Below are 25,659 nucleotides of genomic sequence, written 5' to 3'. Positions count from 1 at the left end.
CCACGAACAGTTTGAGAGAGCGTGGAAGTGAGAGGTGGGGGGAGGGGGGGGCGATGCCGACACCGACACACATCCTACATGCACATCTTCCCACCCCACAACAGCCCTTCCCCCGCCGCCGCCTTTTACAAGGCTTCCTCCCACACACACACGCACGCACCGAGTGGACGAGGTGGGGAGGGGTCCTGGTCCATGTGTGTGTGGGGGGGGGGGGGAGATACCGCGCACTGCGGCGCCATCCCCCCTCTCCTCCAGTCATCAAAGGGGGTGCGGCACTGGCACAGAACGCAGAAACAAGCAAACGCCGAGGCAGCGAGGAAAGCGCGTGCGCGGCCCAAAGACGACGGGAGAAGATGTGGGGCGAGGGTCGAGCCGAGGCGCCAACAAGTGAAGCCCCGTCCCCACCCCCCCCCACCCCCCAAGCGAAAAAGAGCACGGTACGTATTAGCGGAAAGAAGCACCAGCCCGACATGGGCGGTAGGAGACAGACCCATGCATGCGCGTGGGTGCGGAGGGGGGGGAGGGAGGGGGGGATACAGGCGCAGAAGAAATGATCAGCCGGAAATTTCAAAAAATTAAAAGGTCAGAGGCGTCTTTGGCCGTGCGGGCGTGTGGGCGAAGGACAGCAGTGGGAGAGGGAGGAGGAGAAGGTTGGCCGCTGTTTATGGGGCAGGTACCCGTACCAACCTCTCGAGGGTGTGGCGTTCCGGCGGGGAGGACCCCTGGAGGAGGTGGAGGTAAGCGGGATTGGGGTGTGGCAAGAGCAAGAACGAGAAGGCAAGGTCAAAGGCGTAAGCGGCTTCATGTGATAAAGCTTCGCGCTCCGCCTCCCCTCACCCCTCCCCTACACACACACACACAGGAGGGGCGGGATGTTTGCCAGCGAGCTTCGCCTGTGCGTGTCCGCGCATTCGATTGCCTCCATCCCACCCCACCTGCCTCGCTCGCTCTCTCTCCCCTTCTGCCCAGATGCAGAGAGCTGCTGCACTCTCCTCTTCCGTTGGCCGTCAACGCAGCCCCCCCCCCATCGCCTCAACCCCCGGCAAGGCTCACCCTCTTCAACTATGCATTCTCGAAGCGGTGGGCGGTATGAAACCGAAAAGAAAAAGCGAGAGAGACCACACACACACACACACATCCGTGCTGGCGAGCCACTTCCCTCCCCCTCCCCGCCCCGTCCTGTTGTGGACCTGCACACGCGCCATCACAGCTCAGGCATGCTGTGGTGCACCACATCCTCCTATACCGTGTTGCGGCTTGGTAAGCATGGAAGGGAGTTGCCAATGTCCTTGCGCCCATTCGAGATGAAGTTCCCGCTGTCATCGAGCACCTCCATCCGCGAGCGCCGCTGCTGATATCCCGGCATCGATTGGGAACTCAGAGAGTATGGCGACGGCGGGGGCAACACGGCAGCAGCACCCCAGTGTCCATCCACGGGCTGCCTCACCTCGGCCATGGCAAACGCGGGCATGGGCACTAGCTGCACCGTGGCGGGAGGCAGGATCACCGTGGTGGTTGTGCTCGTCGACACCCAAGTGTGCGCCGTCCTGTTCAGGAAGGCGCGCGGGTTGTGCTTGCTCGACCGTATCTTCTTGTCCCTCTTGGAAGACTGGCCGACCTCTCTCTCGACGGGTCGCGACTGCTGCGATCCTTTCCTCGACGGCCGCAACGCCCTCACGTCAGCCGCCTGCCGCTGGATATCCCTGGTGGGGCGCTGATGTCGATGCTGTGATGGAGGAGCCGGCGTCTCCGCTGGCAACGACGCACGCAGAGACCACTGAGGTTGCCGCTCCTTCGATGCGGGCGGAGGCGGCTGGAGATATAAGGGCTCGCTGTCAGCGTCATCGCCATCGCGATTATGATACGCACCGTCCCTCGTGTCCATCCACTCCTCGCCGTCGTTGGCGTAGAGGTTGTGCGCCCTGACCGGGGCCGCACCACCTTCCCCGTCATCATCCCACTCATCGAGAGCAGCCCCCCACTCTGCCCCGCCGTCCCCATACGAGCCCTCGCTTTCATCCACTTCGCCCACTTGACCGTCGCAGACAGTGCCACTCGCGCCTCCGTTGGCACCGACGGCGTGCGGCCATCCATAATGCTGCGTCCCCACCGGCAGAGTCACCTGGAGGCGCTGCGGGCGGCTTCTGTCTACGCCGTACTCTCCAGCTCTAGGCCCATATTGGTCGTGGCAGTCAGCCGTGGCAGAGCCGTCGCAGCCGCCGAGTCCCGAGCGCCAGCGCGCGCCACCGTCGACGTTGAGTGCGTGGGCATTCGAAGTGCTCGAGTGGCGAAGCTGGCCTCCCGGTCGCTCTTCTTCACGGTGCCTTCTCTCGCGCTCCGGTTGGGTGTCGTACGTGGAGGGGCGGCGACTGCTGTTCTCCGTCTCTTGCCGCGAAGATGACGAGCCCTCGTGCGGCTCTCCTCTGGGGTGCTGCGGTGCCGGTCGCTCTGGATGGCGGTGGCCGTCGTTGTATGCGGTGTGGTCGTATGAACCACCTGCACTGTCGACGTTGTCGTCGCCGCTGTACCGTTCGCTCGCACCGTGGAAGCTCGACAGCGTGGTGGGCGATCCCTCCCCTTCACCTCTGCGACCAGCACCGGGAAGGAGCGGCGGCGACCGTGTTCTGAGTTCCTTGCAGTGCGGCTGCTGATCACGATCCATGTTGCACGACTCCGTGCGCTGCGGACCACCATATGCCGCCGAGGGTGACGGGGGTGCGCCGTTCGCCAGCCGAAGTGGTTCCTGTGACATGCAGGACTCCACCGCTGCTAAGGCGGTACTGCCGCGGTTGTCAGACCCTGGCTGACGCGGCGCAGCACGGTCAGCGGCTACAGCACCGCTGTCGAGATGACGGGGCCAGTAGGCCTTTAGGTTGTACTTCACGTAGTCCGGGTCATCGAGGCTAAAGGCCTCAAACTGCGGCTGCACACGGCGGCGGTACCGTGTGGGCTGCACCAGCGCCTGCAGCAGCGTAATGTTCTCCTGTGCCATCAGCGCTGAGTCGGGCTCGGTGGGTGCCGAAGCCATCCCAACTGGAACTCCGTGTCGGCCTGGCGCCTGCGACGGTGGTGACGGAATCATGTGATGGGAAGTGGCGCGGGATATTGTGTCTATACAAGGCAGAGATAAGCATACGGGTGTGGGAGAGAGGGGGCACCTTCGTGAGCAACGCCCTCGCATGCGTTCGATGCAGGCGACGACACGACTTACTTCTCATGGGAGCAAGATGGGCAGGGCGGGTAGGAAGGGGCAGGGGAGAGGTGGCGGAGAGACAGAGTGGAGGGGAGGCAAGAGAAGCCGGCGTTGGCTCAGCACACACTCTGTGAGCGCTGCGGGTGAGTGCTACTGACTCGTAGTTGCTCGCAGGAGAAAACTTGGGTTAGCAGGAAGGATGCCGAGCCGTGCTCCCTTCCCCCCTCCGCGCCGATAAGCATGCGTACTCATCTCCTCCCCCCCCCGCCGCCATCGCGCTCAGCAATCACGCTGCTTGTCCTATGAAGTTGCGTGCATGCGCAGAGGGGAGAGGCCGAGCGCAGTGGTGGAGGACGGCGCAGCATCAGCGTCCCATCCAGACGCTGCCGCTGCTGATGATACCCCTCTTTCCTTGTTCGCGCATGGGGCGACAGCACACACCATAATACCCATGGTGATGAGGCAGCGTTCGGCGGCCAACATGGGCGAGCGCTACAGCAATCGTTCACCGGTGCGGCGATGACACAGAGGCACTGGCGGTGGTGGCGGTGGAGAGAGAGGGGGAGGGGGGTCAGGACGTAACACAAGGCGAAAAACAAAGAAGTCAGACAGACCTCCAGATGAGTGCGTCCTCACCTTCGCCAGCGTGTGTGTGTGAAAGAGAGAGAAAGAGAGAAGAGGCGGGAGAGCGAGGTACACCCGAGGCCATGTGTGCGAGTCGTGCCGCTTACACCGAGAGAGCCATACCGGCAGGAGCAGAGCGCGTCTCTTCATACAAGCGCACCGGTACGCCTATACGCCTGTGCCTGTGTGCACGGACGAGAGTGCGGAGCCACCCGTCCCTCCAGCTTCCCGTCCCACCGGGTGGAGCCGTGACGTGCTCGCAAGGCATGGACAGTGGACACAGCGAGAGAGAAGAGGCCCATGACGTCACTGGGGAGCATCCGCAGAGCGAAGCTAAGCCAGAAGTGGCGCTGACAGGCGGAGCGAGCATCGCGCTTGCACTGGACGAGAAAGAAAATCGACCCGCCCCCCTCCTCCTCTCCGCCGATCTCGGCGCACCGCTGTATTTCGAGGCAGGCGTACACAGAACAAAGAAAGATGCGCGTGCACGCGCATCCGCTGGCGTAGGAAGGGGCAGGAGAGCGAGAGGTAGCCGCCACCATTCGCCATCCAAGGTGCGCCTTCAGGAGAGTCTACAATGGTATCTCTTGTAGCCCAAGAAAAAACGCACAGAGTGCCTCGAGGACCCGCCGCAAACGCGAGCCGGGCGGGGGTGTGGCGGAGCGGGTCAACAGCAGAGATAAGGGCAGCCGGGAAAAACAGCGCGAGCCCTGCAGCCTCGGGCCCAGGAGAGAGAGGGGGGAGACCGTAACAGCACAGTAAAGCCATCGTCCTCGTGGCGTGTTGTGCGCCTGTCAGGTGGGCGTCCACTGTTCTGTGTGCTCCCGCCGGACAGCCGCCATGACACCCACAACAGTCGGCGCTCACGCTGAGCGGGAAGACAGCAGACCCCGCGGCAGTGCCGCGAATGGATCAGCAGGAGTGTGTGTGTGTGTGTGTGTGCATGCATACGGTTGTACACGTGTACTGGTACGCACCTAGACCAAGAGGACGGAGTGGGTCGGAGGCTCGCGGCCCTGTGCCCCTGGATCGGCTTGGGGACGCAGACGTCCACGCACATAGCCCCTGCGCCCGTCTCCTCGTCAGCTCACCGACGCCTCAGACTGCCCCAGAACGACAAGATGAGTAGAGAAGTAGCCAACAGCGTCCAGCATTCCCCCCCCCTCGCCTCACAACCGCTTCCCTCTGTGACGGCAAAGGCATCGGCATCGACAACGAGGAGGGAGCAGCACGGTATTGCACGTCACAAGTAGCGGCGCGCTTCAGTCTTCGGAAGGCCTGTACTCTGCTCATCACCGCCGTCTCCCTCACCGAGGATGCGTCGTGAATGGCGGTGGCGGCCAGGTAAGAAGGGCCGTGTGATATCGGCACTGATTGGTGGCGGTGCGCCACGTGAGGCGCCATGACGGCCGTGGCCTGCAGTCCGTGACCTCCAGTGCCGAAGATCAGTTCCTCCTCGTGCGGCTCGTGCAGACACTGGCGAAACCGCGTGCCTGGCGTGTGTAGGCCGCCCAGGTGGTGTCGGAACGTCGGCAGCGCCGGCAGTGGTGATGATCACTACAGGCCCTAGTGATTCGTGTGAGGGGCTCCGTAAGGAGAGAAGGCGGTACTCGACTAAACGCCGTCCAAGTGCTGACGGCGTACCTCCGCCGATATCAGTGACTCGACCGCCGCGGCGCAGAAGGTGCTGGTGCCACTGGCCACCGTGGTGATGTCCGGGCGTGAAACGCTGAAAGGAGCAGCCGGAGATATCGTCACCACCGTCACCATTTGGGGGGGAAGCAGGTGGCCTAGCAGGTCCAGTAACGGAGGAGCTGATCTGGGGCACCGTCGTCACCCTTGGGTGGCGGCGGAACAGCGTAATACGGACAGTTGAATCAATTTGGCCGCGGCAGTGACTCCGACGACGGCACGACGATGTGTGAGCCGGTCGACTGCAACGCCCCTGCATTGCAGTCCGCACGAGTCTGAGCCATCACGCAAATGGATGAGGAGTGGATATCTGGTATGGGAGACGCGACGGGGTGGGGTAAGAGCGCAGCTGGAGCCTGAGCGCGGAGGGTCGAGGGCTCAACGTGGGAGTCGGTGAGAGAAGGTGTGGGCCGTACAAGTGGGCATCCTGGTGAGGTACGCTGCCTCCACTGGAGTGGCTTCTCTGGGTTCGTCGATGCGAACGAACGAGTCACAGGGGTGAGGGAAGGGGGAGGGGGGAAGGCACGCGTGCCTCATCTTTTCCATCACGGCGGCATTCACAGCCGAAACGACGATCCGTGGTACTCCGCCACGTGCACGCACGCATGACAGCAACGGGAGGGCGTGCAAGATGCGTCGAATGCGGGTGTGCAGGGGAGATGCGGCTTCACAACACCGGCCACGATGTGCAGGCACGACGATAGACCGAGAGGGGAGGACCCGCTTATGGAGGTGGCCGTCGTACGCACAGATCCAGCAAGAGGCACAGAGAAAAGTGTAGGGAGAAGGACGGACAGAATAGGCAACCGTGCATAATGTGAGTGAGATGCGAAGCGGGACTCAAGATAGTCGATTACGCTGCCCCCCCCCCTCGTGGAGTCCGATGGTGCGCGCACACGCACACATGCACAAGCACGGAGAGAGAGAGGGTCACAGAGAGGCGTGCACCTGGGTGCGTCGCTGCGAGGGGGGAGGGGGGAAAAGGAGGATGGGGCTCATGCACGTCCCCCTCTCGCTCGTACCGTGGATGACGGAGCATGTGTGCTGCTGCTCCGTCTCGCTCAGGTTGTTTGCCGCAGAGCGAAAATAATGGCATGACAGGTACGGAAAGAAAGACGCACGCCCGCGTGCGGATGAGGTCACGCTAACAGAGCGCACGAGAATGGCTGCTGACGCGTGACACAACTGGCTTCCTCTCTTCGGCTCGGCCCAGTTTATAGGGTGTGCAGGCGGGGGCGTGTAGAGGAGCACAAAGGTGTGTGAGAGAGCGTGCGTGCGCTGTCGCGGTGCAGCAGGGGGTCGGTGGAGGGGCAGCCTGGGAGGGAAGCGGCTGCATGCGTGGGACGTTGCACCCTGGTCATCGGCCCCATCACCCAGCTGAATGGTACATGACCCTCTTCCGCATCCCTCCCCGCCCTCCCTCTCCGTAGGTACGCGCCCGTTTCTCCTCTTCTGCGCGATGCGGCTCCAGGGAAGCACGTCCATGCGGCCACGCCGCCCTTCACCGACGGCTTAAGGCGCGACAGCATACCCCTTTTCCTTTCATGTCAAGCACACCGACGACACGCCCTGCCACAGCAACGCATACAGGAGCACGTATGAACAAAAGCACGCAGGGCAGTCCCATACGGAAACGACGATCGACGCGGGGTAGAGCCACCGAGGGATTCGAGAAAAACAGGCGAGGAAGAGAACCCGGCGCAGCACACGCAGAGGCCCCCCGGCAGGTTCGTCCACAGCTAGCGATCCGGGGCAGGGGCTAACATGTAGTCGAACACCTCCTTAGGACCCATCAAGATGCTACGGAAGAGTCCCGGTCGGTAGTCGTAGAGGTAATCGTCGCCGCGACCGCTACGGCGGCAGTCGCGGTAGCGACCGTCTCCTCGCCCTCCACGGCTGCCACCGCCGCGGTCCTCGTGGTAGCCATCGTTCAGCGAGGACAAGCCGGGAATGTACCCCTTCACAGCGCGGTAGACGAAGAATCCGCATACGCCGACCACGGCGAGCTGCACAGTGAGCTGGCCAACACTACGGTAACACCTGTGAAGGCGGCGCTGCACCCGCGCACGGATCGCGCCGGGGGTCCAGTCGTACCAGGCGGGCGGCGTGTAATCATCGTCGTTGTCACCACCCCTCGCCCGCGCATGCGCCTCCGCTCTCGCTTTCTCCGCGCGCTTTTCCTCCTCCCATGTCACCCCTACGCGCCTCATGCCGTCGCCGAGCACCGCGCCGAGAGAGCGGAACTGGTCTGCGTTCAAGGCGCTGTAGTTAATATCGATCTGGTACTGCTGGTAGCTACTCTGATTCGCGTCCACGCCGCCCCAGCCGGCCGGTGGACGCGGTACGGCGTTCGTAAGCTGGTTTATCAGCTGCCGCTGCAGCAGGTCGACACCGTACAGGAACTGCGCCTCCGTGATGAGCACCAGCTCCCCTGGCTCTCGCCCAACGTGCACGGCGAAGCACTGCTCGACGTACTTTCGACCAAACATGGAGTCTGTCTTGCAAATGCTGCGGTACTCGGAAACGGCCCAGGCGCTGTAGTCGCGGTACTTGACGAGGTAGTAGTCCTCTTCCTGAAGGGACTGCAGACTCGCCCGCATGGCGACTTTGAAGGCGCGAGTCGAGATGCTGATCCGCTGCGGCGCCGACCCCGGCCGCCGAGATGACGTCGAGGGCGATGACAGGCTTGAAGAGAAGTTGTTCGATCCAGTGGATCCGCCAGTACTGCTACCGCCGACGCTCACGTTCACTTCACTGTCGTCGTAGGCGTCGGCGTCGTCGCCGAGCGTTGCGTCCATGTGCTGGAGTGCCATGGCAGCCTTGGAGAGACGGAACATGTTGTGGCTGAGGTCGATGTTGCACCCGGTGCATGTGGAAAAGTTGAACTGCAGCTCTGGGAGCGGGCGGCTCTGCAGCAGCACGTGCGACTTGTTCGTCGGCCCGCGCCGATAGAGGTACTCCAGCAGACCGATTTCCCCCTTGCTTGGGTTCGGTATCCAGAAGGTTTGGCTGATGTCGTAGCCAGTGACGAAGGCAGAGAGGAAGCCGTGCCCGCTACTGTCACGGTCGCCGCTGCCATCCGCATTCGGCGTCACCCCTTCGCCGAAGTTGGCGGCTGTGCGGGCACGCACGATTATGGGGTTGCCAGCTGCCGCCATGGCGCGCGCGGTGCCGTTGTTTGGCTGCTGCGGCACTATTACCTCACCCTTGGTCGTTGCCCGCACCACGACAGCCTGACTCCATTGCGAGGAGAGCGCCATCTCGGCACCGGACGCCGACGCGCTCACAGACGGGCCGCACACGGGAGTACGCAGATGGAGGCAACGGGAGAAAGGTAGAGTCTTGGCGCGGAGGGATGCGCGTGAGGGTGGGGAGGGGAGGGGGGAGATGGGGAGAGAGGGGCTTTCGACGGTGTGGCAAAGGCAGGCAGACGGGCCGAGTAAAGCGCAACGCAACGCAAAGGGGTGATACGTGTATATTATCAGCGCAGTCAACGCGGATGACGCCAACAGGGACCCACTTGAAGGAGAGGGTAAAGGGGTCTTCGACGACGAAGGCAAGACAGGATGAAGCAATAGAGAAGGTGAGAGACCGCCACAGAGAGGGATGGGGGGCGCGGGCGCGGACACCGCCGCACACAAGCGTGCGATCCGTCCAGACACAACTGAAAAAGAAAAAAGAAGGCGGACCACACGAGAAATCTCGAGAGAAGCGCGCTGACGCGTGTGCCAAAAGAGCGCGTGCGAGAGGTGAGGCGAGGTTTGGGGAGGGAAGGGGAGAGGGAAGCGGAGGGAGGGGGCAAGCACGGATGTCATGCGCAGAAAGAGCGGAGTCCGAGAAAGCATGGCCGCCTCTGCAAGGCACGCACGCAGGCATGCACGTCCACCAGCATGAGGGGAAGAGCGAACAACGCACGCTCCTACTTTTTCTTTGTTCCCAGTTGTCCTCTCGGACGTCAGCACACACGCGCGCTTATCCACACACACGCACGCGTGTGTGTGGTTGTGGTAGTTGTTGGGGGGAGGGATGGGGGAGCTTCGAAGGCGCTGTAGCGCACTAGGCAGACACACACACACTTACGTGCGTGTGTGTGTGTGTCTGCCACTGGAAGCCTTTGCAAGGGAGAAGAGTCCACAGCAAAAGAAAACCAAAACTGAAGGGGAATAGTGTCGCGAGAAAGGCGCGGTGCAGCTCAGGTGCCTTCGTACGGCACACAAGAAACACAGCATCACTTGCCACTCACCCCCTCCACCGCCACCGGCTCCCCAGAAGGCGGACGCAGGGGGCGGCACCGACGCGATCACGCGGAATCAGTCGGATCTCCTGGCCATACTTCATGAACACCGTGCCGGCCGTCTGCGCAGGGTTGATGCCGGTGCCGTCTTTAGTGGTCGCGGCCATGGAATCAACGGAGGCAATGCCGAACTCCTCGGCGGCAAAGCGCAGCACCGCCGTGAGCGGGGCCTCCTCGGCAATGCTAATCACCCGAAATGGTTGACTGCGCTCAGATGTAAGGATAACGCGGAAGGTTACCTTGTTGCCGCTCGGCGCCGCCGAAGCACCAGACGGATTCGCAGCGCTCATGGTTCCAAGCTCTGGAGGTGTGCCCGCTTTTTTTTTTTGGTGTTGCTTCCACCCCCTTCCCCACCACTACTACTATATGCCGCTATGGCGGTAAAAGAAGTTCTGTACGAGGGTGCCCGTGGGTGCGACCAGCGCGGTCGTGTCGATCGTGCGTGCACGCGGGAGAGCGAGAGGTGGAATACCAAAAGACGTAAAAGCGCCGAGAGAAAGAGTGCCAGCGGAGCGCAGATGGGATCACTGCGGGCAACAACGTCGATGCGTGTGCGTGTGCGTGTGTTTAGTGAGGGAAGGGAGGAGTGGAGTGGGGTGGGCACATGAGCGCAGCACACAAACAACCACCGCGGTCATGAGCGTACGTGCGTCGGCGTCACAGGTGGCGATGACGAAAGGGAACACGTCGAGAGAATGTGAGCATATACAAAACAGTCACAGGGAGAGAGACGCCGTGCGTGTGCGCGTGTGGAAGGATGAGGAGGAGGAGGGGGTTCTTGGAGTACCAGAAGTCCACCCGTGTGACGTGGCGGCAATCCGTCGCTGCCACCAGAAAAGCATGCGGGCATCCGCCTCTTCAGCATCCTTCTGCCGCACGCCTTTGCCATTTTTTTTGCTGTGTCGTATCGTGTGTTTCCGGCCTTCCATGCGTCCAGTGATGCGGCCACATCTGCTTCGCTACGCAGGCCATGCTGTGTCGTCACGTCACCGTCTTGCAGACACTCCGATGAAGGCGCACAGCCCGTCGCCTCTTGTGTACACGCGCTACCGTGCATGCTCGTGCGGCCGCCTCGTGCGCTTGCACGCCGAATGCGAGTGATCGACGGGGGCAGGGCTCGCCAACGGACAGAGAACACGAAAGAGTCGAACCCGAGCAACACCTCTTCCTGCTGGCTTATCGTGTGTCGGATGGGAGGGTGGACGACCTTGGAGTGTCATGCCGGCCACCGCGCGCGTGCGCTTGCCTATTCCAAAAGCTTTCCCCAACCACCCTCCTCTACACTCAGCCGCTCAGCTCGTCTTGCCTCTCTCGTGCAGCCACTAAACAGTGGCCTTCGCCCGTGGCCTCCACTCCACCCACCGCACCTCCGCGCCCATGTCCTCGTACGCCTCCACAGGCAGCGGGTACGTCACAAGCAGGTCACTCTCCGACGCACCATTCACCCAGTGCACCGCCTTCGCCTCCGCGTCCTCGCGCGACACAACCAGCACCACGTCGGCCGCCGACGGCCCAACAGCAACCGCGCGGAAGTCCTCCAGCGACAGCGTCTGCGCAGGCACCGCAAGTGCCGTGGCCACAGCTCGCATGTCACGTAACGGCGCGCCACGCGTCCGCGCGTCCACCACGAACCCGCGCACGCGCAGCCCAGCGCCGCCCCCGCCGCACGTCGACGGCAGCTCCACGCCACTACTACCGGTTTCGTCAGCAGCGTCCAGCACGCGCCGCGCAAGGGCCACCAGAGACTCGCCTCTTGGCGACTTCTGCACAGTCACATGCGCGGCGTAGGTGCAGGCAACAGCAGGCATGGCGCTCTGCTGCGTGAACCGCAAGTCCTGCCGCACCTCGGCCATGGTGGCATCCACCTCACCGAACCCATACCGCTGCACGCTCACACGCACGCCGCCACGGTGGTGCCCCGCGAACGCAAGCGCAAGGCTCCGCACAAGCGGGCACACGCCCTCCTCGTACGACACAACACCCACCACCGGCAGCGCCATCAGGTCGCCAAACAGCCTCGAGAGAGCCTCGTCACCTCCGGCGTTGTTTTCTAGAAAGACGGGTGTAGGGAACAACTCTTGCAGGAAGGCACGCAGCTGATCGGCTGCCTCGGGTTTCGTGAGGCCAGCGTTCACGTTGAAGAACAAGGGCTGCGCTTGGCGCACTTGCCGCATGAAGCCACCGTTGGCGCGCAGGTCGTCGGAGAACTTTCCGAAAAGACATTCGCTCTTTTCAGGGCCGACGAGCATCGTAGCAGGCGCACAGCCATCGCAGTTGTTCAGCTCGATGGGCGCTATATTGATCCGCTTCCCCTCCACCGACACGCCAGGCACCTGCTTGGGTGGGGGCTGCGATGGCCCTTGCATGTGCGGCTGCCTCTCCCCCACACCAGCCGTGTCGTCCGCCTTTGGCTCTGCTGACATCAATGATGGTGACAGTGACGCCGTTCGCAGCTGCCACTCTGTCAGTTGCTGTCGAAGGGTGATGTAGGCGGGAAAGCGCGGCGACGCCTGCCATGGCCGCGCCATGATGAAGGCGTTGTACAAAAAGGGTACATAGAGATCGGAAGCGCTACGCGCACGGCTCAAAAACATAGACTGTGCGAACTCGCGCTGGTACCGCAAGGCGAAGTACCGCAGCATGTTCGTGCAGTACACATACGGCGCATGCGCCGCGTAGAAGCGGGGCCGCAAGGTGCCGAATGTGCGACTGCTGTACGCGGCTACGACCCCGTCCACTGTGTCGACGCGGGGTACAGCAATGCTGCGCGGTGGGGAAGTCTCAGCGTGGTCCAGCATGATGAAGATGGCGTTTCGTGGGTCAGGAGCTTTGACCGCTGGCAGTGGTATCTTGCCCTCCTTCACCGCCTCGACGTCCCAAAGCGTGAGCGCATCGTCCTGCTGCTGCCACAGCCGCACAACGGTAGATGGTACCTCATCTTCGTGCTGCAGATCCAGCTCCTCCGTGACGAAGAGGTTTGTGCCCAAGACTCCCTCCGCCCAGGTCAACAAACCGGCCTTGCCAGTCTTCGCGCCGGCAATGGCTGCTGACTCCGTCCGCACAATCGTGCCGCCGTACTCGTTGAACAGGTCCGTGATCGCAACGTCGCGGTTCACAAAGTAGTCGTCGTTCATGTACACGTGCACGGCCGTCACGTTGCGCACGCGCCACAGCTGCTGCTCGATCACGTTTGTGTTGACAGTGAGCCTCGCGTGCGTCGGCATCACGGCGTCCTGGTGCACAGTCGTCACGCGCAGGTGCGTCCCGCGCGACCGCAGCGCCTGCACGCGCGCACCCCCGCACACCCCAGCAAGGAAGTTCTTCGCGCCGTCCACCCACGTCGGGTGGTGCCCGGGCGACACCATCACCACGCGGCCGCGGTGCCACTGCACGTGCTGCTCCACGCTGCGCAGGCTGTGCCGCAGCTCGTCCGTCTCGCGATCACGACTCGTTACCGTAGTCGAAGCACGACGAGCCACCATCTTCAGCACCTCCGCATTCGTCTTGGCGCGATGAATGGACGTCGTGCAAACCTCCGTCGTGCCCTTGCCGTCCGTCACAACGCCGTTCAGTGCAAGTTGGAGCTCGACACTACGTATGTAGTCGCCGCAAGCCATGAGCGCGAGCCGACGGTAGACGTGGTTCGCCTCGCTGCCGTTCACAAATGTGTAAAGGAACAGCATGGCCCCGTGCAGGTCCAGCAGGCGCTCCACCAGCCGCTCCCGTCGCGCCGTTGCATCCGTCTCACTCGTGCGGCCGCCTCTGCCAGTGTCCACAACGGACTCTGCCGGCAGCGCCTCTGGTGATCGCACTGTGAGGCCCCACAGCCTCTCTGGCTCGCGTGGGTGAGCGTTGCCCGGCACCACCGCGGAAAATCGACTCGCGGTCAAGTCGCGCAGCCACTCCGCCACATGCGACTGCGTCCATGGATGGTTCCACGTGAGCGCGATGAGGACGACCACAGCGAGGGTCAGTGTAATGAGCAGCATCAGGAGCAGTGCCGCCACCACACACCACAGCAAACTGCGCCTCTTCAGCGAGTGGCACCAACGCTCCACACGCTTCCTCAGCAGTGCATAACATGGCACGTAGCAACGGCAGCTGCTGCTCTTCAAAGAGGTCAACCACTGCCCTAGTGTGCGCGCGTGCCGCGGCACACTCCGTAGGCGACGACTGTCAACAGTCGGGACGGCAATGCTCTCGGAATCTTGCGCCGTGCATGGGGCAGCGCCACGTGACTCTCGCAAACGTAGAAAGCGCATTGCGCGTGCGACGCAGCGGATCGCAATGTGCTCAAAGGGAGGGGAGAGGGGGGTGAAGGGAAAAAATGAGCGGGTGCGCGTGGGCAGGTCCGTCGGCAGGTGTGTGGGGGGGAGGGGGTTGTTGATCAGACAGACCGAGCTCCATAAAAAAGAGGCGCGCGCACGCTCGCTAAGTCTATCGGTCGAAACCGCCACATCCAATCCGCATCCCCTACAGAGCTGAGGAGCAGAGCGGAGGAGCAGGGCAACGCACGCGACAGCCGTGTGCGAGTTCCCTCTTCGTGGGCGTCCCAACGTCGATGAGCGAGTCTCTGTGCGGTGTGGTGAGGAAGAAGGGGGAGAAAGTGCGAGCGCAGATTTTCGCCTACATCATCTGGCAATGGTAGTGCGCCCTCGTCGTCGGCGAGGGCCCGCTGAAAAAGCGGGCCAAGAGCGGCACACTGGTCAGCAGGCACGCGAAAACACCGCGGCCTACACATCAGTGGCAAACAGGGAGCGGTGCCCATGCACGGAGGGCGGGTCGCCGAGAATCCCGCCGCGGCTCAGACAACGTGCAGAAGACGAGCCGCCAACACGACAGTGGAGAGAAGGACAAGGAAGGCGTGAGGCACCCCGTCCATGAGTGCGTGGGCAGAGAGATGTGATGCGTACATGAACGCCAGCAAGACATCCGCAAGTGCGCTCACCAGCAGGTCCACCCGTGGTCTCGTCCGTCCCAAGACATGCTCGTCGAGGGAGACACATCGGAGGCAGTGAAGATGATGTCCGCGTCAATCCACTGAAGTACTTGTCCAGCGCATCCCCACCACCACCCCGACCACCCACGCCCTTCACACGCACATGCGCGCTCACGCGCACACACCCTCCTCCGCTGTCGTCCGCGTCGAAAGGAGAGCAAGACGTACCCATTCCCTTTGGGACGCTGGGTTGTCGGCGATGAAGGGGATGAAGCGGGGAGGGGGAGGGGCAAGCAGTGCCACGTGCCACACTGAGCAGCGTAAGATACAGTCGCTACGCTACACAAGAAAGGAGAGCGATGCCAGAAGAGAGGATGCGCCTCGACTTGCGCACGCACCTGGTGTCGACCACTATGACTATCACCACCCAGCCCACACCCGTCTACATCATCTCAAGGAAGGCGAGCAGACGAGAAGACACAGACAGGCCCACCGGCGCACAATGTGCCGAGTGGCAGAGATGCAAGAAAAACAAGAAAGCCGCGCCACCACCGCCACACCACCACCCGTCGCCGCTGCGGCAAGACACACGCCTTTTCGGTGCGTGTCTGCTATACTCCTGCACCCACCCCTAGCTTGCCTCGGTTTCGCCACCTCGACGATCCAGAAGCGCACGCGTAAGTCTCTGGATAAGAGAGGTGCAACCACGAAAACCGAAACCACGACCTGCCTCTCCAGCTGCGACGCCGGACGTCAATCGTACGCAGAGAGCGGCTACCGCATGCAAGCGCACATCCCTGTCGGCGAACCTCACGTATTTGCCCACGATTTGCAGCATTCGCCTCCCCGCCTCTACGGCACCGACCACCGCACCTCCGCGGCCATGTCCTCGTACGCCTCCACAGGCAGCGGGTACGTCACAAGCAGGTCACTCTCCGACGCACCATTCACCCAGTGCACCGCCTTCGCCTCCGCGTCCTCGCGCGACACAACCAGCACCACGTCGGCCGCCGACGGCCCAACAGCAACCGCGCGGAAGTCCTCCAGCGACAGCGTCTGCGCAGGCACCGCAAGCGCGTCCCGCAGCGCAGCAGCGCTCCGCACGGGCGCGCCACGCGTCCGCGCGTCCACCACGAACCCGCGCACGCGCAGCCCAGCGCCGCCCCCGCCGCACGTCGACGGCAGCTCCACGCCGCCCCGCATTTCACCCATCGCGCGGCGGGCAATCTCGGCAACGCTCTCACCCCGTCCCGCGGAGTCCACGCTCACCTGCTCCGTGTACGCGCACGCAGGCGCAGGCATCGCGCTCACCACGCGGTGCCCAAGCGCAGCGCGCGCCTCACACAGCGTCGCGCCGCCGTGCCGCTCCACGCTCACGCGCACGCCGCCACGGTGGTGCCCCGCGAACGCAAGCGCAAGGCTCCGCACAAGCGGGCACACGCCCTCCTCGTACGACACAACACCCACCACCGGCAGCGCCATCAGGTCGCCAAACAGCCTCCGCAGCGCCGCACCCCCACCAGCCCCGGCCGCCCCCGCGCCGTCTACGCCGCCCTCGCCGGGGGGCGGGGCATCGCCCACCTCCAGGTACACCGGAGTCGGAAACTTGCCGTGCAGGAAGCCGCGCAGCTGGTCCGCAGCCTCCACACTGCTGAACCCGGCGTTGATGTTGAAGTACACCGGGTCCTGCCGCGCCACGTCATCCATGGCTCTCCTGTTTTCCGTGATGTTATTTGTGGCTCGCATGTACATCACCTCAGCCGCCGGATTACGGTACAGTGTGGCTGGTGCGCAGCCGTCGTCGTTGTCAAGGAAGATGGAAAGCGTCGGCACATATTTCGCGAGGCCCTTCTGGAACTCCGCCCACAGTCCATCCGTGAAGGGCACCGTCTCCGTCTTTTCCCTATGCCCCAGCGCGGCCTTCGCGTCAGCCGCGGCAGCCTCCATCGCCTCCCTTAGCTCCAGGAGGTACGGCAGGAACTTCGGCGACGCCTGCCACGGCCGCGCCATGATGAAGGCGTTGTAGAGGAAGGGCACAAACAGGTCCCGGGCGCGGCGGTCGCGATGATGCAGCTGGAGGTCAGCAAACTCGTCACGGAACCGCACAGACCAGTGCCGGAACATGTTCGTGCAGTACACGAACGGCGCGTGGGTCGCGTAGTAGTGCTTCTGGACACCTTTGTGGCATCCCGACGGCAGCGACGTTGGCGTGACTGGACTTGACAAGGCTGCCTCCCAGTACGAGGACGTGTTGGCGGCACTGAGCAGGTCAGAGAAGCCGAGGATGTAGCGAGCCTCTTGCTCGAATTCCGCCCGCGCAGCGGCATCATCGGCGCCGCCATCCGCCGAACCAACGCCGCGGCGTCGTGCTGGCGTCAACATCGCGCTTAGCTTCCATTTTAGGAACGACATCAGCCAGCGGCTGGCAGACTGCGTCCCATCTGCGCTCCGCTTCAGCAACCTTCTCCAGCTGTCCAGCAGCGGCCGAGGAAGGTAGTCCTCGTGCAACTGCTCCAGGTGGTAGATGTTAAAAAGCTCCGTGTTCGCCACTCCCTCGCTCCACGAGGCGGAGGTGTCCCCTCTACATCCCTCCGCCACACTTGACCCTTCCGTCCGCACAATCGTGCCGCCGTACTCGTTGAACAGGTCCGTGATCGCAACGTCGCGGTTCACAAAGTAGTCGTCGTTCATGTACACGTGCACGGCCGTCACGTTGCGCACGCGCCACAGGTGCTGCTCGATCACGTGCGAGTCCACCGTCAGCCGCATCCCGTACGGCATCACGGCGTCCTGGTGCACAGTCGTCACGCGCAGGTGCGTCCCGCGCGACCGCAGCGCCTGCACGCGCGCACCCCCGCACACCCCAGCAAGGAAGTTCTTCGCGCCGTCCACCCACGTCGGGTGGTGCCCGGGCGACACCATCACCACGCGGCCGCGGTGCCACTGCACGTGCTGCTCCACGCTGCGCAGGCTGTGCCGCAGCTCGTCCGTCTCGCGATCACGCTCGTCGACCCGTACCGTGCTTGCGCTGCCGCCAAAGAGCTTCAGCAGCTCGCCGTTGCGCTTGCGGAGAAGCGACTGGTAAAGACGGCACTCCGAAGCCAACTGCGCCAGCAACGGGTGAAACTCTCTTGGGCCCGCTTCGGGGGGAGACGACGACGCCGTGGACGTATGGCCATTGAGAAAGTACTGCTTCTCGAGCGCTAGAATCTGCAGCCCACAGCTGGAGCGGAGTTGCTTGCGGTAAGCATGGTTCGCCTCACTGCCGTTCACGAAGCTGTAGATGACGTCCAACGCATCATAGCGCTCGTAAAGTTCCGCCGGGGAGTGGACGCGCCACATGGTGTGCATGCGCGGCAGCGGTGCGGTGCCGGGCTGCCGCACCAGTGAATAGCCATCCACAACCGCGTCCACCGGTCGCACCTCTGTGTCACCAGCGGCGCCCGTCAAGCGAAACGCGTTCGGGTCCGTCTCGCCCTTAATGACGTACGTCGCATCAATCCTCGGCCGGCGCTTCGCCTCGCGGAGCCGCTCCTCAATGTGACGTACGTGCAGCTCGCGCTCCCTCTGCTGGTCTGCCTCGCTCATGTCGCGGAAGGCAACGCTGCGCACCGAAAAGTCGACGACTGCGGAGGTGTCTCTGTCTCGGCGACCCCGCGCCGGAGACGACGCGCTGAGTGAGAGAAGGGCTTCGGGAACGACGCTAGTCATCTGCACCAGCCTCGCAAGAAGGAGCAAGCCAAGCCCCACGAGGCACATAACAGCGAGGAGGGCGCAGCCCACACCTGCCTTCTCGGAGCCGCACACTGCCCCGAGCCGTCTACCCGTCTGCACCACGCAGCGCACATACAGTGACACGTACGCCCTGCAGCTCGACCGCTTCACATCCTTCTTTGGACAGAACATCATCCTGGGCGAAGGGGGGGGGGACAGGGCCTCGGAAATACCTGCACGGGAAGTGGCTGAGGCGGTGTGGAGCTGAGCTGAGCTGAGCGGAGAGAGAGACTGACCCCTTTCCCCGGATACGTGCGGGCCTCGTCTGGCGAAAAAAACGAAAAACACAATAGTTAAAAAGATGAGAATGCGGGGTGTACAAAGTGAGACGGCGGGCAGGGGCGCCAGAGAAAATGATCGCGTAACCTTGGGAAGCAGCACTTGGCCCGGAGGGGGGGAGAGGGGGAGAGGGGGAGGGGGACTGCACGCAAAGGATGAGACACATAACAGATGGAAAGAATACTAAGAAGGGAGGCAGCGGAGTGTGCGGGCTGCAGAGATTCACGTGAAGAGCGAGTCGTTCCGCTGCTGTGTGGTGAGCCGTGGAAGAAGAGAATGGGGGCAGAGAAGAACAACAAGATGTGGTGAGCCGCCGATTCGCTTGCTGACGCAACGCGGTCGTTGCGACCGCATCGCGCCTTTGCGTAACCTCCTGCATGACGGTCCCTACACAGCTTTGAGCGGTCGGGCGCGCACTCCCCCTTGCAAGGGGCCCAGGCCCAGGGTCCATGGAGGGGGGGGGCAACGGATGGCTGCAGAGAGAGAAAACTATATTCTGACTTGTGCTACGCTGTCCATACCGTTCCCTGGCCCACGAGCAACCAACTTGCACCACATCGATCATCGAATGGCACGCCGCGCCCACGCACGGAAGCGTCCGCCTTTGCGGCTTGTGGGCGCATCATCAGAGAAAACGCGCACCAATACGCCTATCCCCTCCCCTCTACGAGGGTGAGGCGACCGGACGGGTCGCGCGGGAGGGGGGGTGTTCGACCTATTCTAGGTGGCGGGAAGGTGCAGCCAAACGAGAAAAGATTGAGGGGGTCGACAGCATGCCCCGCATTGCCTTTCATTGCAGTGCCCTCCCCAACGCGACGGAATCCTGCCGCAGTTCACTTCCGACTCAATCCGTCTTCTCTACGAGCTGTCACTGAGCACGGCGGGGCTTCACAGGAGCAGCCATACGCCCCGCTGTGAGGCTTTCGGAGAGACACCACCGAAAGGCAGACCAAGACGGCGAGCAAGTCGTGGCAACAGGAGACGCGATGAGGAAGGCACTCGCGTACCAGTGCGAAACCCAGCAAGAAACCAAACTGAGAGGGGAGTCGAAAGACTGTGTGGGCGCACGTTCGTGGGGTCAAGGAGATGGGTGAAACGGTGGCCGAGGCAAAGGCAGAGAGGGATGGCGAGAGAATCGCAACGGCACCAGCACGCCAAACCCGCGTCGAAACTCCGCCCGCGCACAAAAATATTCGATCATAACGGCGTCCCCTCTGCTACGCCGTGCTGAACGGACACCGAGCAAGCCAAGAGACGCTCAAGCCGACAGAGAAGCAGTCGGCCATGCGCAGACAGAGGAAAGAGACTGAACCAGCACACGCACGCACGCGTGCGCAGAGCGAGTGCTCTCAGAGGGGGGAGGGGAGGGGAGGGGGGGAGCCGACCAAGGCGCCCGTCACTCGGGAGCGTCGAAAGGACAAAGCAACCATGCCCCTAGCGCTTCAGATGCGAACGTAAAGCATCCATATCAAAGTAAAGACACGCCCTGGCAAGTACGTGCGCACGGGTCGAGGCTTGAGGGCGCGGGAGGGAGGAGGGAGGAGGAGGGGGGGGGCCCTCTCCTCAGCGCGCTTTGCCCGCCGGTGTTCAGCTATACGCGGGGCGGTAAAGGAAAAGAGACGAGCGAAGTGAGCGAAACAGCGGAGAGGAGAACCGGCGTCACGAGGCCGGGAGAGAGGTGCGTCGTAATCGTCGAGGGCCGCATCGCTCTGCTCCGTCGGGCTGCACACGTCGTCACAGCAGGTGTTTTGTCCGTGACAGGAGCGCAGGAGGCAAAGCGGCGCTGCCCACGAAGCGAGGAGTCGAACAACACAGCACCTCTGTCTATACGTGCAGAACAGAAAACATAGATATAGAGAGAGAGATAAAGCAGAGAGAGAGAGAGAGCACCGCTGCCCTGATGCGCGGTTGGAGCGGCCCCATCAGGGCAGCCGCACGATATCGGGGAAGACAGAAAACACACAAGCCTCGGACTGACATATGGCACAGTCCCTTAGAAGGGGGGAGGGGAGGGGGGGGAGGGGACGGCACCGGCGGCAGGCAAGCCACGTGGAGCCGGAGGGTCCGAGAGAAGGAAGGGAAGAGGGGGGCAAGCCGATACGCTCCTCAGCAAGTCCACTCTCCCACAAGCACGCCAGCACACAGACGCACACACAGCCACAGATCGCCTACCGCTGTGGCAACACGGATACACCCTGGTCGTGGAGGACGCACCGTCCAGCCGTCGAATCGGGCCATGCGTCGTACGGGGTCCTCTCGGCCTGCCTTATTTCTTCTTCCCTTACGTGCGGCGCGGTCGGCGCCAGACGGACACTCGGGTGGGCTGCATGCCTTGATCCATGCGCGCTGCGCTCAGGGCCCTGCTCGAGGGGCGGAAGCGGTGGGCGTCTGTGATGCAGGTAACAAGGTGTGGCTCAGGCGCGTGCCGGATGAGCTCAGGGAGGAGGCACTTGGCCAGCATCGGGTCAGGGGCCCTCTGGAGAACCTCTGCGCACCTTGCCTGTGGGTCATGCGTCGCTTGGTTTTCCTGTTCTTCCATCTGTGGAGTCGTCGCCATGATGCGCAGTCACGGATTGCAAAGACTATCTTTACCGCAAGTCTCCTCCACACAGCACCAACCCAGTCCTCTCCCGTCGACACCACGAGTCCGCAACGAATGCCCGAGGGCAGGCTGCAGAAGCTTAGCTTCCCCACTAAGAGTGCGGCCGAGACCTTGATGCCGGGGTGAGAGGCTGCCGGCATCATCAGCGTCTCCGAAACACAAATAAAGTAATGATGGGAAGAGAGGCACAGAGCGACCCGCACACGGCCCTCTCTCTCCCCTTCTATAGACACCCTTAGCACACGGCACATGTGCGGTAGTCGCGGGATTTTGCCCATCACCACGTCACTGTCGGTGAAAAACTTCTTCACCACACTGGGCACACGAGCAGCTGGTCTAAGCGCATCACAGACCCCCGCCAGCGAAGCCACTCTCCTTCCTCGTGAGCAGAGGAGGGAGGGAGGGGAAGGAGAGAGTGAGAGCGGCGTGCACGACGCCTGGGATCACCGAACGGCACCATCTGCCGTCGACCAAGACACGACGCCTACAAATAGCGCCGCCCCACAATCCGATATTCAAATCACCAGGCAGGAGCTTAAAAGAGTCACGCACACACACAGAGTCAAAGGCAGAGAATGCAATCCGCCATGTTGAAGCAGAGAACCGACACGGCTAGCCCATCCACCACCCAGGAAGCCACTCAGCAGCAGCATCCAAGCGGTATCCGGCACGCTCCCGTTTCGATATCCCCTCCACCTTCTGTGCATTCGCAGAACACCCCATCCACCCAACCTCCCCTCCCCCTTCCCCCAACGCCACCATCTCACACACCACGAGGTAACAAACAACGAGAGCCACCGCCTCGCCGACTTCCACCGTCCCCCCACCACAGCACAGGTGAAGAGTGAGCCAAACCCAAAAGAAAACACAGCAGCAACACCCTTCCAGCCACAGGCCCTACCAGCATTACCCTGCTCCTGCCATCCTTCACCTACGCCTCTGCCTCCCCGTCTCCAAGAGGCATCACTAACGCTACACACACACAACATTGATCGCTCTAAGGCACCGACCACCGCACCTCCGCGCCCATGTCCTCGTACGCCTCCACAGGCAGCGGGTACGTCACAAGCAGGTCACTCTCCGACGCACCATTCACCCAGTGCACCGCCTTCGCCTCCGCGTCCTCGCGCGACACAACCAGCACCACGTCGGCCGCCGACGGCCCAACAGCAACCGCGCGGAAGTCCTCCAGCGACAGCGTCTGCGCAGGCACCGCAAGCGCGTCCCGCAGCGCAGCAGCGCTCCGCACGGGCGCGCCACGCGTCCGCGCGTCCACCACGAACCCGCGCACGCGCAGCCCAGCGCCGCCCCCGCCGCACGTCGACGGCAGCTTCACGCCGCCCCGCATTTCACCCATCGCGCGGCGGGCAATCTCGGCAACGCTCTCACCCCGTCCCGCGGAGTCCACGCTCACCTGCTCCGTGTACGCGCACGCAGGCGCAGGCATCGCGCTCACCACGCGGTGCCCAAGCGCAGCGCGCGCCTCACGCAGCGTCGCGCCGCCGTGCCGCTCCACGCTCACGCGCACGCCGCCACGGTGGTGCCCCGCGAACGCAAGCGCAAGGCTCCGCACAAGCGGGCACACGCCCTCCTCGTACGACACAACACCCACCACCGGCAGCGCCATCAGGTCGCCAAACAGCCTCCGCAGCGCCGCGTCCCCACCACCCGCGGCCGCCCCCGCGCCGTCTACGCCGCCCTCGCCGGGGGGCGGGGCATCGCCCACCTCCAGGTACACCGGAGTCGGAAACTTGCCGTGCAGGAAGCCGCGCAGCTGGTCCGCAGCCCTCGCGCTGCTGAACCCGGCGTTGATGTTGAAGTACAGTGGGTTCACCCTGGCAATCCGTTGCAACACGTACTCATTGTACTTTAGCTTGTCCATAAACTTGGCGAAAAGGCACTGAGAGGCCACATTACCGCCGCGAAGCGATGCGGGGCCGCAGCCGTCGACGTTGTCCAGCACGATCTGCGTCGGCGGCATCGCGTCCGTCCGCGCCTGTCGCCGGCTCCGGTGCAGCTCCAGCAGGTACGGCAGGAACCTCGGCGACGCCTGCCACGGCCGCGCCATGATGAAGGCGTTGTACATGAACGGGATGAACAGGTCGCGCGCCTTGCGACTGCGGTGGCGAAGCGCTGTCGCCGCAAACTCGCGCTCGTACCGGGTCTCGAAGAAGCGGAACATGTTCGTGCAGTACACGAACGGCGCGTGGGTCGCGTATCGGCGCAGGCGGCGCGGTATCAGCGACCTGTTGGGCAGCGGGTCCGGCGCGTATTGATGCGCGACATCGACCGCCTCGTCGAGGGGTGGTACGGAAACAGAAGTCGAGGCAGCGCCACCAGCGCTCCTGTTCACGCGCTTCAGAGTGTCCCACATGCTGACGAGGGCCTCCGGCAGGTAGTCCTCGTGCAGAACGTCCAGCTCTTGCGTGTTGAACTGCTGCGTGTGCAGCACGCCCTTTGCCCAGGACGCGCCGCTATCTGCGACAGCGCCGGCCGCAATGACGCTCCTCTCCGTCCGCACAATCGTGCCGCCGTACTCGTTGAACAGGTCCGTGATCGCAACGTCGCGGTTCACAAAGTAGTCGTCGTTCATGTACACGTGCACGGCCGTCACGTTGCGCACGCGCCACAGGTGCTGCTCGATCACGTGCGAGTCCGCCGTCAGCCGCATCCCGTACGGCATCACGGCGTCCTGGTGCACAGTCGTCACGCGCAGGTGCGTCCCGCGCGACCGCAGCGCCTGCACGCGCGCACCCCCGCACACCCCAGCAAGGAAGTTCTTCGCGCCGTCCACCCACGTCGGGTGGTGCCCGGGCGACACCATCACCACGCGGCCGCGGTGCCACTGCACGTGCTGCTCCACGCTGCGCAGGCTGTGCCGCAGCTCGTCCGTCTCACGATCGCGGACGCTGACACCGCGGCGGGCAGCAGCTTTCACGCGCTGCACAAGCTCGGCATAGGTTTTAGGCCGTGCCAAGACGGGTCGTAGCAGCGAGGGTATGCACGACAGATGTGAAAAGGGTGTCAGCGCGGTCGTGCTGGTAGTTTTGGGTGGATGAGAGGTAGGAGTACCCCGCAGCCCAGACAGCAGCTCCCCTTTCTGGGCGATCGCCGCCCCTGCCGGTTTCTCTGGCGATATGTTCGAATAAACGTATCTTGGGGAGCTGGCTGAGGTGCCTGCACGGAGGTCACGATGGAGCGACACATACGAGGCATTCTCGGCCTTTAGAAGGGCCGTTATGCACGCATTGCGGACGATCTTCCGATACTGATGGTTCGCCTCGCTGCCGTTCACGAAGCTGTAGATGATGTCCGCGTCGCCGAAGCGTTCAAGCAACTCCGCTGGGGTGAAGGGGCGCCGCTGGATCTGCAGCCCAGGCAGTAGATCCGGCTTCTCCGGGGCGTACCTGCCCTCCTCACTGTAGTTGCTGGAGACAACGCCACGCACTCGCGGACCCAGCTTTCGCACACGAAATGCTTTCTTCGCTGGCTTCTTCGCTTTCGGGTTGTTGGAGGGAAGCTTGACCTTAGCGGAAGGCAGTGGCGGTGTGGTGGCCCGTGGCATCCTGGTCGGACTAACCCCCTCACGCTTCGGCAGCGCCACCACTGCTCCCTCAGCGCCGGAGGACACAGCGATCGTGGCACGAATCATGTTGTGGAGCATCCAACCCAGTACGAGACCAACAAGAAATACACACGGGAGGATCAGTCGTCGTTTCCCGCGGCGACGCTCGTGCCGTTCTCGCGCAAACATGCTGCCGTGCCCCATCTTGGCAGGAACATCTGAAATGGATGCCGTCTCTGCCGCAACACCAGCCTTGGTGCCGCGGCTTCGCTCATGATGATGCATGGACTTGTATGTATTTACGTATGCTTCACATGTACACGTGTGTGTGTGTGTGTGTGTGTGTGCAGGCCGTTAAGCGCAGCGGGTTACCAAAGCACAGCGAAGCAGGGGGCACAAGACATGGGGAAAAGTGAAGGATGCGTGGGTACGCTGCCTCGCATTCACCCCTCCTCGTGTGTGACCTGCCCCGACGAGTGTCCCACTCCCCAACGCACACACACACGTGCTCCAGCGCGTTTTTCCCGTGTGTGTGTGTGTGTGCCTTCTTTAAGCTTTTGGACGCAGTGCGGAATAGCTAGGGGTGGGACGGTCGAGAGGGAAGAAGGGTACGCAGCAGCCAAGCTACGGCTAAGCGGCGCTGACGTCCATAGCGCGACGTCCGACACGAGAGAGAGGGGTGAGACACACTGAGCAA

The 25,659-nt window shown here is 63.1% G+C and overlaps 6 protein-coding genes across 6 annotated transcripts; all 6 read right to left on the bottom strand.

The window, feature by feature from the left end:
- Nucleotides 1-1,240: 1,240 nt before the first annotated feature.
- Nucleotides 1,241-3,181, bottom strand: LMXM_16_1080 (conserved hypothetical protein; the record flags this gene model as incomplete). The annotated part of the gene is made up of 1 exon (XM_003873745.1): nucleotides 1,241-3,181. The coding sequence occupies one exon, from the start codon at nucleotides 3,179-3,181 to the stop codon at nucleotides 1,241-1,243; it is 1,941 nt and encodes a 646-aa protein (XP_003873794.1).
- A 4,067-nt stretch (nucleotides 3,182-7,248) lies between these two features.
- Nucleotides 7,249-8,769, bottom strand: LMXM_16_1070 (conserved hypothetical protein; the record flags this gene model as incomplete). The annotated part of the gene is made up of 1 exon (XM_003873744.1): nucleotides 7,249-8,769. One exon carries the CDS (start codon nucleotides 8,767-8,769, stop codon nucleotides 7,249-7,251), a length of 1,521 nt encoding a protein of 506 aa, XP_003873793.1.
- A 979-nt stretch (nucleotides 8,770-9,748) lies between these two features.
- LMXM_16_1065 (conserved hypothetical protein) lies at nucleotides 9,749-10,093 on the bottom strand (the record flags this gene model as incomplete). The annotated part of the gene is made up of 1 exon (XM_003873743.1): nucleotides 9,749-10,093. One exon carries the CDS (start codon nucleotides 10,091-10,093, stop codon nucleotides 9,749-9,751), a length of 345 nt encoding a protein of 114 aa, XP_003873792.1.
- A 1,032-nt stretch (nucleotides 10,094-11,125) lies between these two features.
- Nucleotides 11,126-14,065, bottom strand: LMXM_16_1060 (hypothetical protein, unknown function; the record flags this gene model as incomplete). Its single annotated transcript, XM_003873742.1, has 1 exon — nucleotides 11,126-14,065. One exon carries the CDS (start codon nucleotides 14,063-14,065, stop codon nucleotides 11,126-11,128), a length of 2,940 nt encoding a protein of 979 aa, XP_003873791.1.
- Nucleotides 14,066-15,594: 1,529 nt separating this feature from the next.
- On the bottom strand, nucleotides 15,595-18,651 carry LMXM_16_1050 (conserved hypothetical protein; the record flags this gene model as incomplete). The annotated part of the gene is made up of 1 exon (XM_003873741.1): nucleotides 15,595-18,651. One exon carries the CDS (start codon nucleotides 18,649-18,651, stop codon nucleotides 15,595-15,597), a length of 3,057 nt encoding a protein of 1,018 aa, XP_003873790.1.
- Nucleotides 18,652-22,394: 3,743 nt separating this feature from the next.
- On the bottom strand, nucleotides 22,395-25,247 carry LMXM_16_1020 (conserved hypothetical protein; the record flags this gene model as incomplete). The annotated part of the gene is made up of 1 exon (XM_003873740.1): nucleotides 22,395-25,247. The coding sequence occupies one exon, from the start codon at nucleotides 25,245-25,247 to the stop codon at nucleotides 22,395-22,397; it is 2,853 nt and encodes a 950-aa protein (XP_003873789.1).
- Between the last annotated feature and the right edge of the window lie 412 nt (nucleotides 25,248-25,659).

The sequence above is a fragment of the Leishmania mexicana genome, chromosome 16 (assembly GCF_000234665.1).
Source record: "Leishmania mexicana MHOM/GT/2001/U1103 complete genome, chromosome 16".
NCBI lineage: Eukaryota > Euglenozoa > Kinetoplastea > Trypanosomatida > Trypanosomatidae > Leishmania > Leishmania mexicana.
Note: the sequence above shows the minus strand (reverse complement) of the source record. Positions and strands in the feature narration are given on the sequence as shown.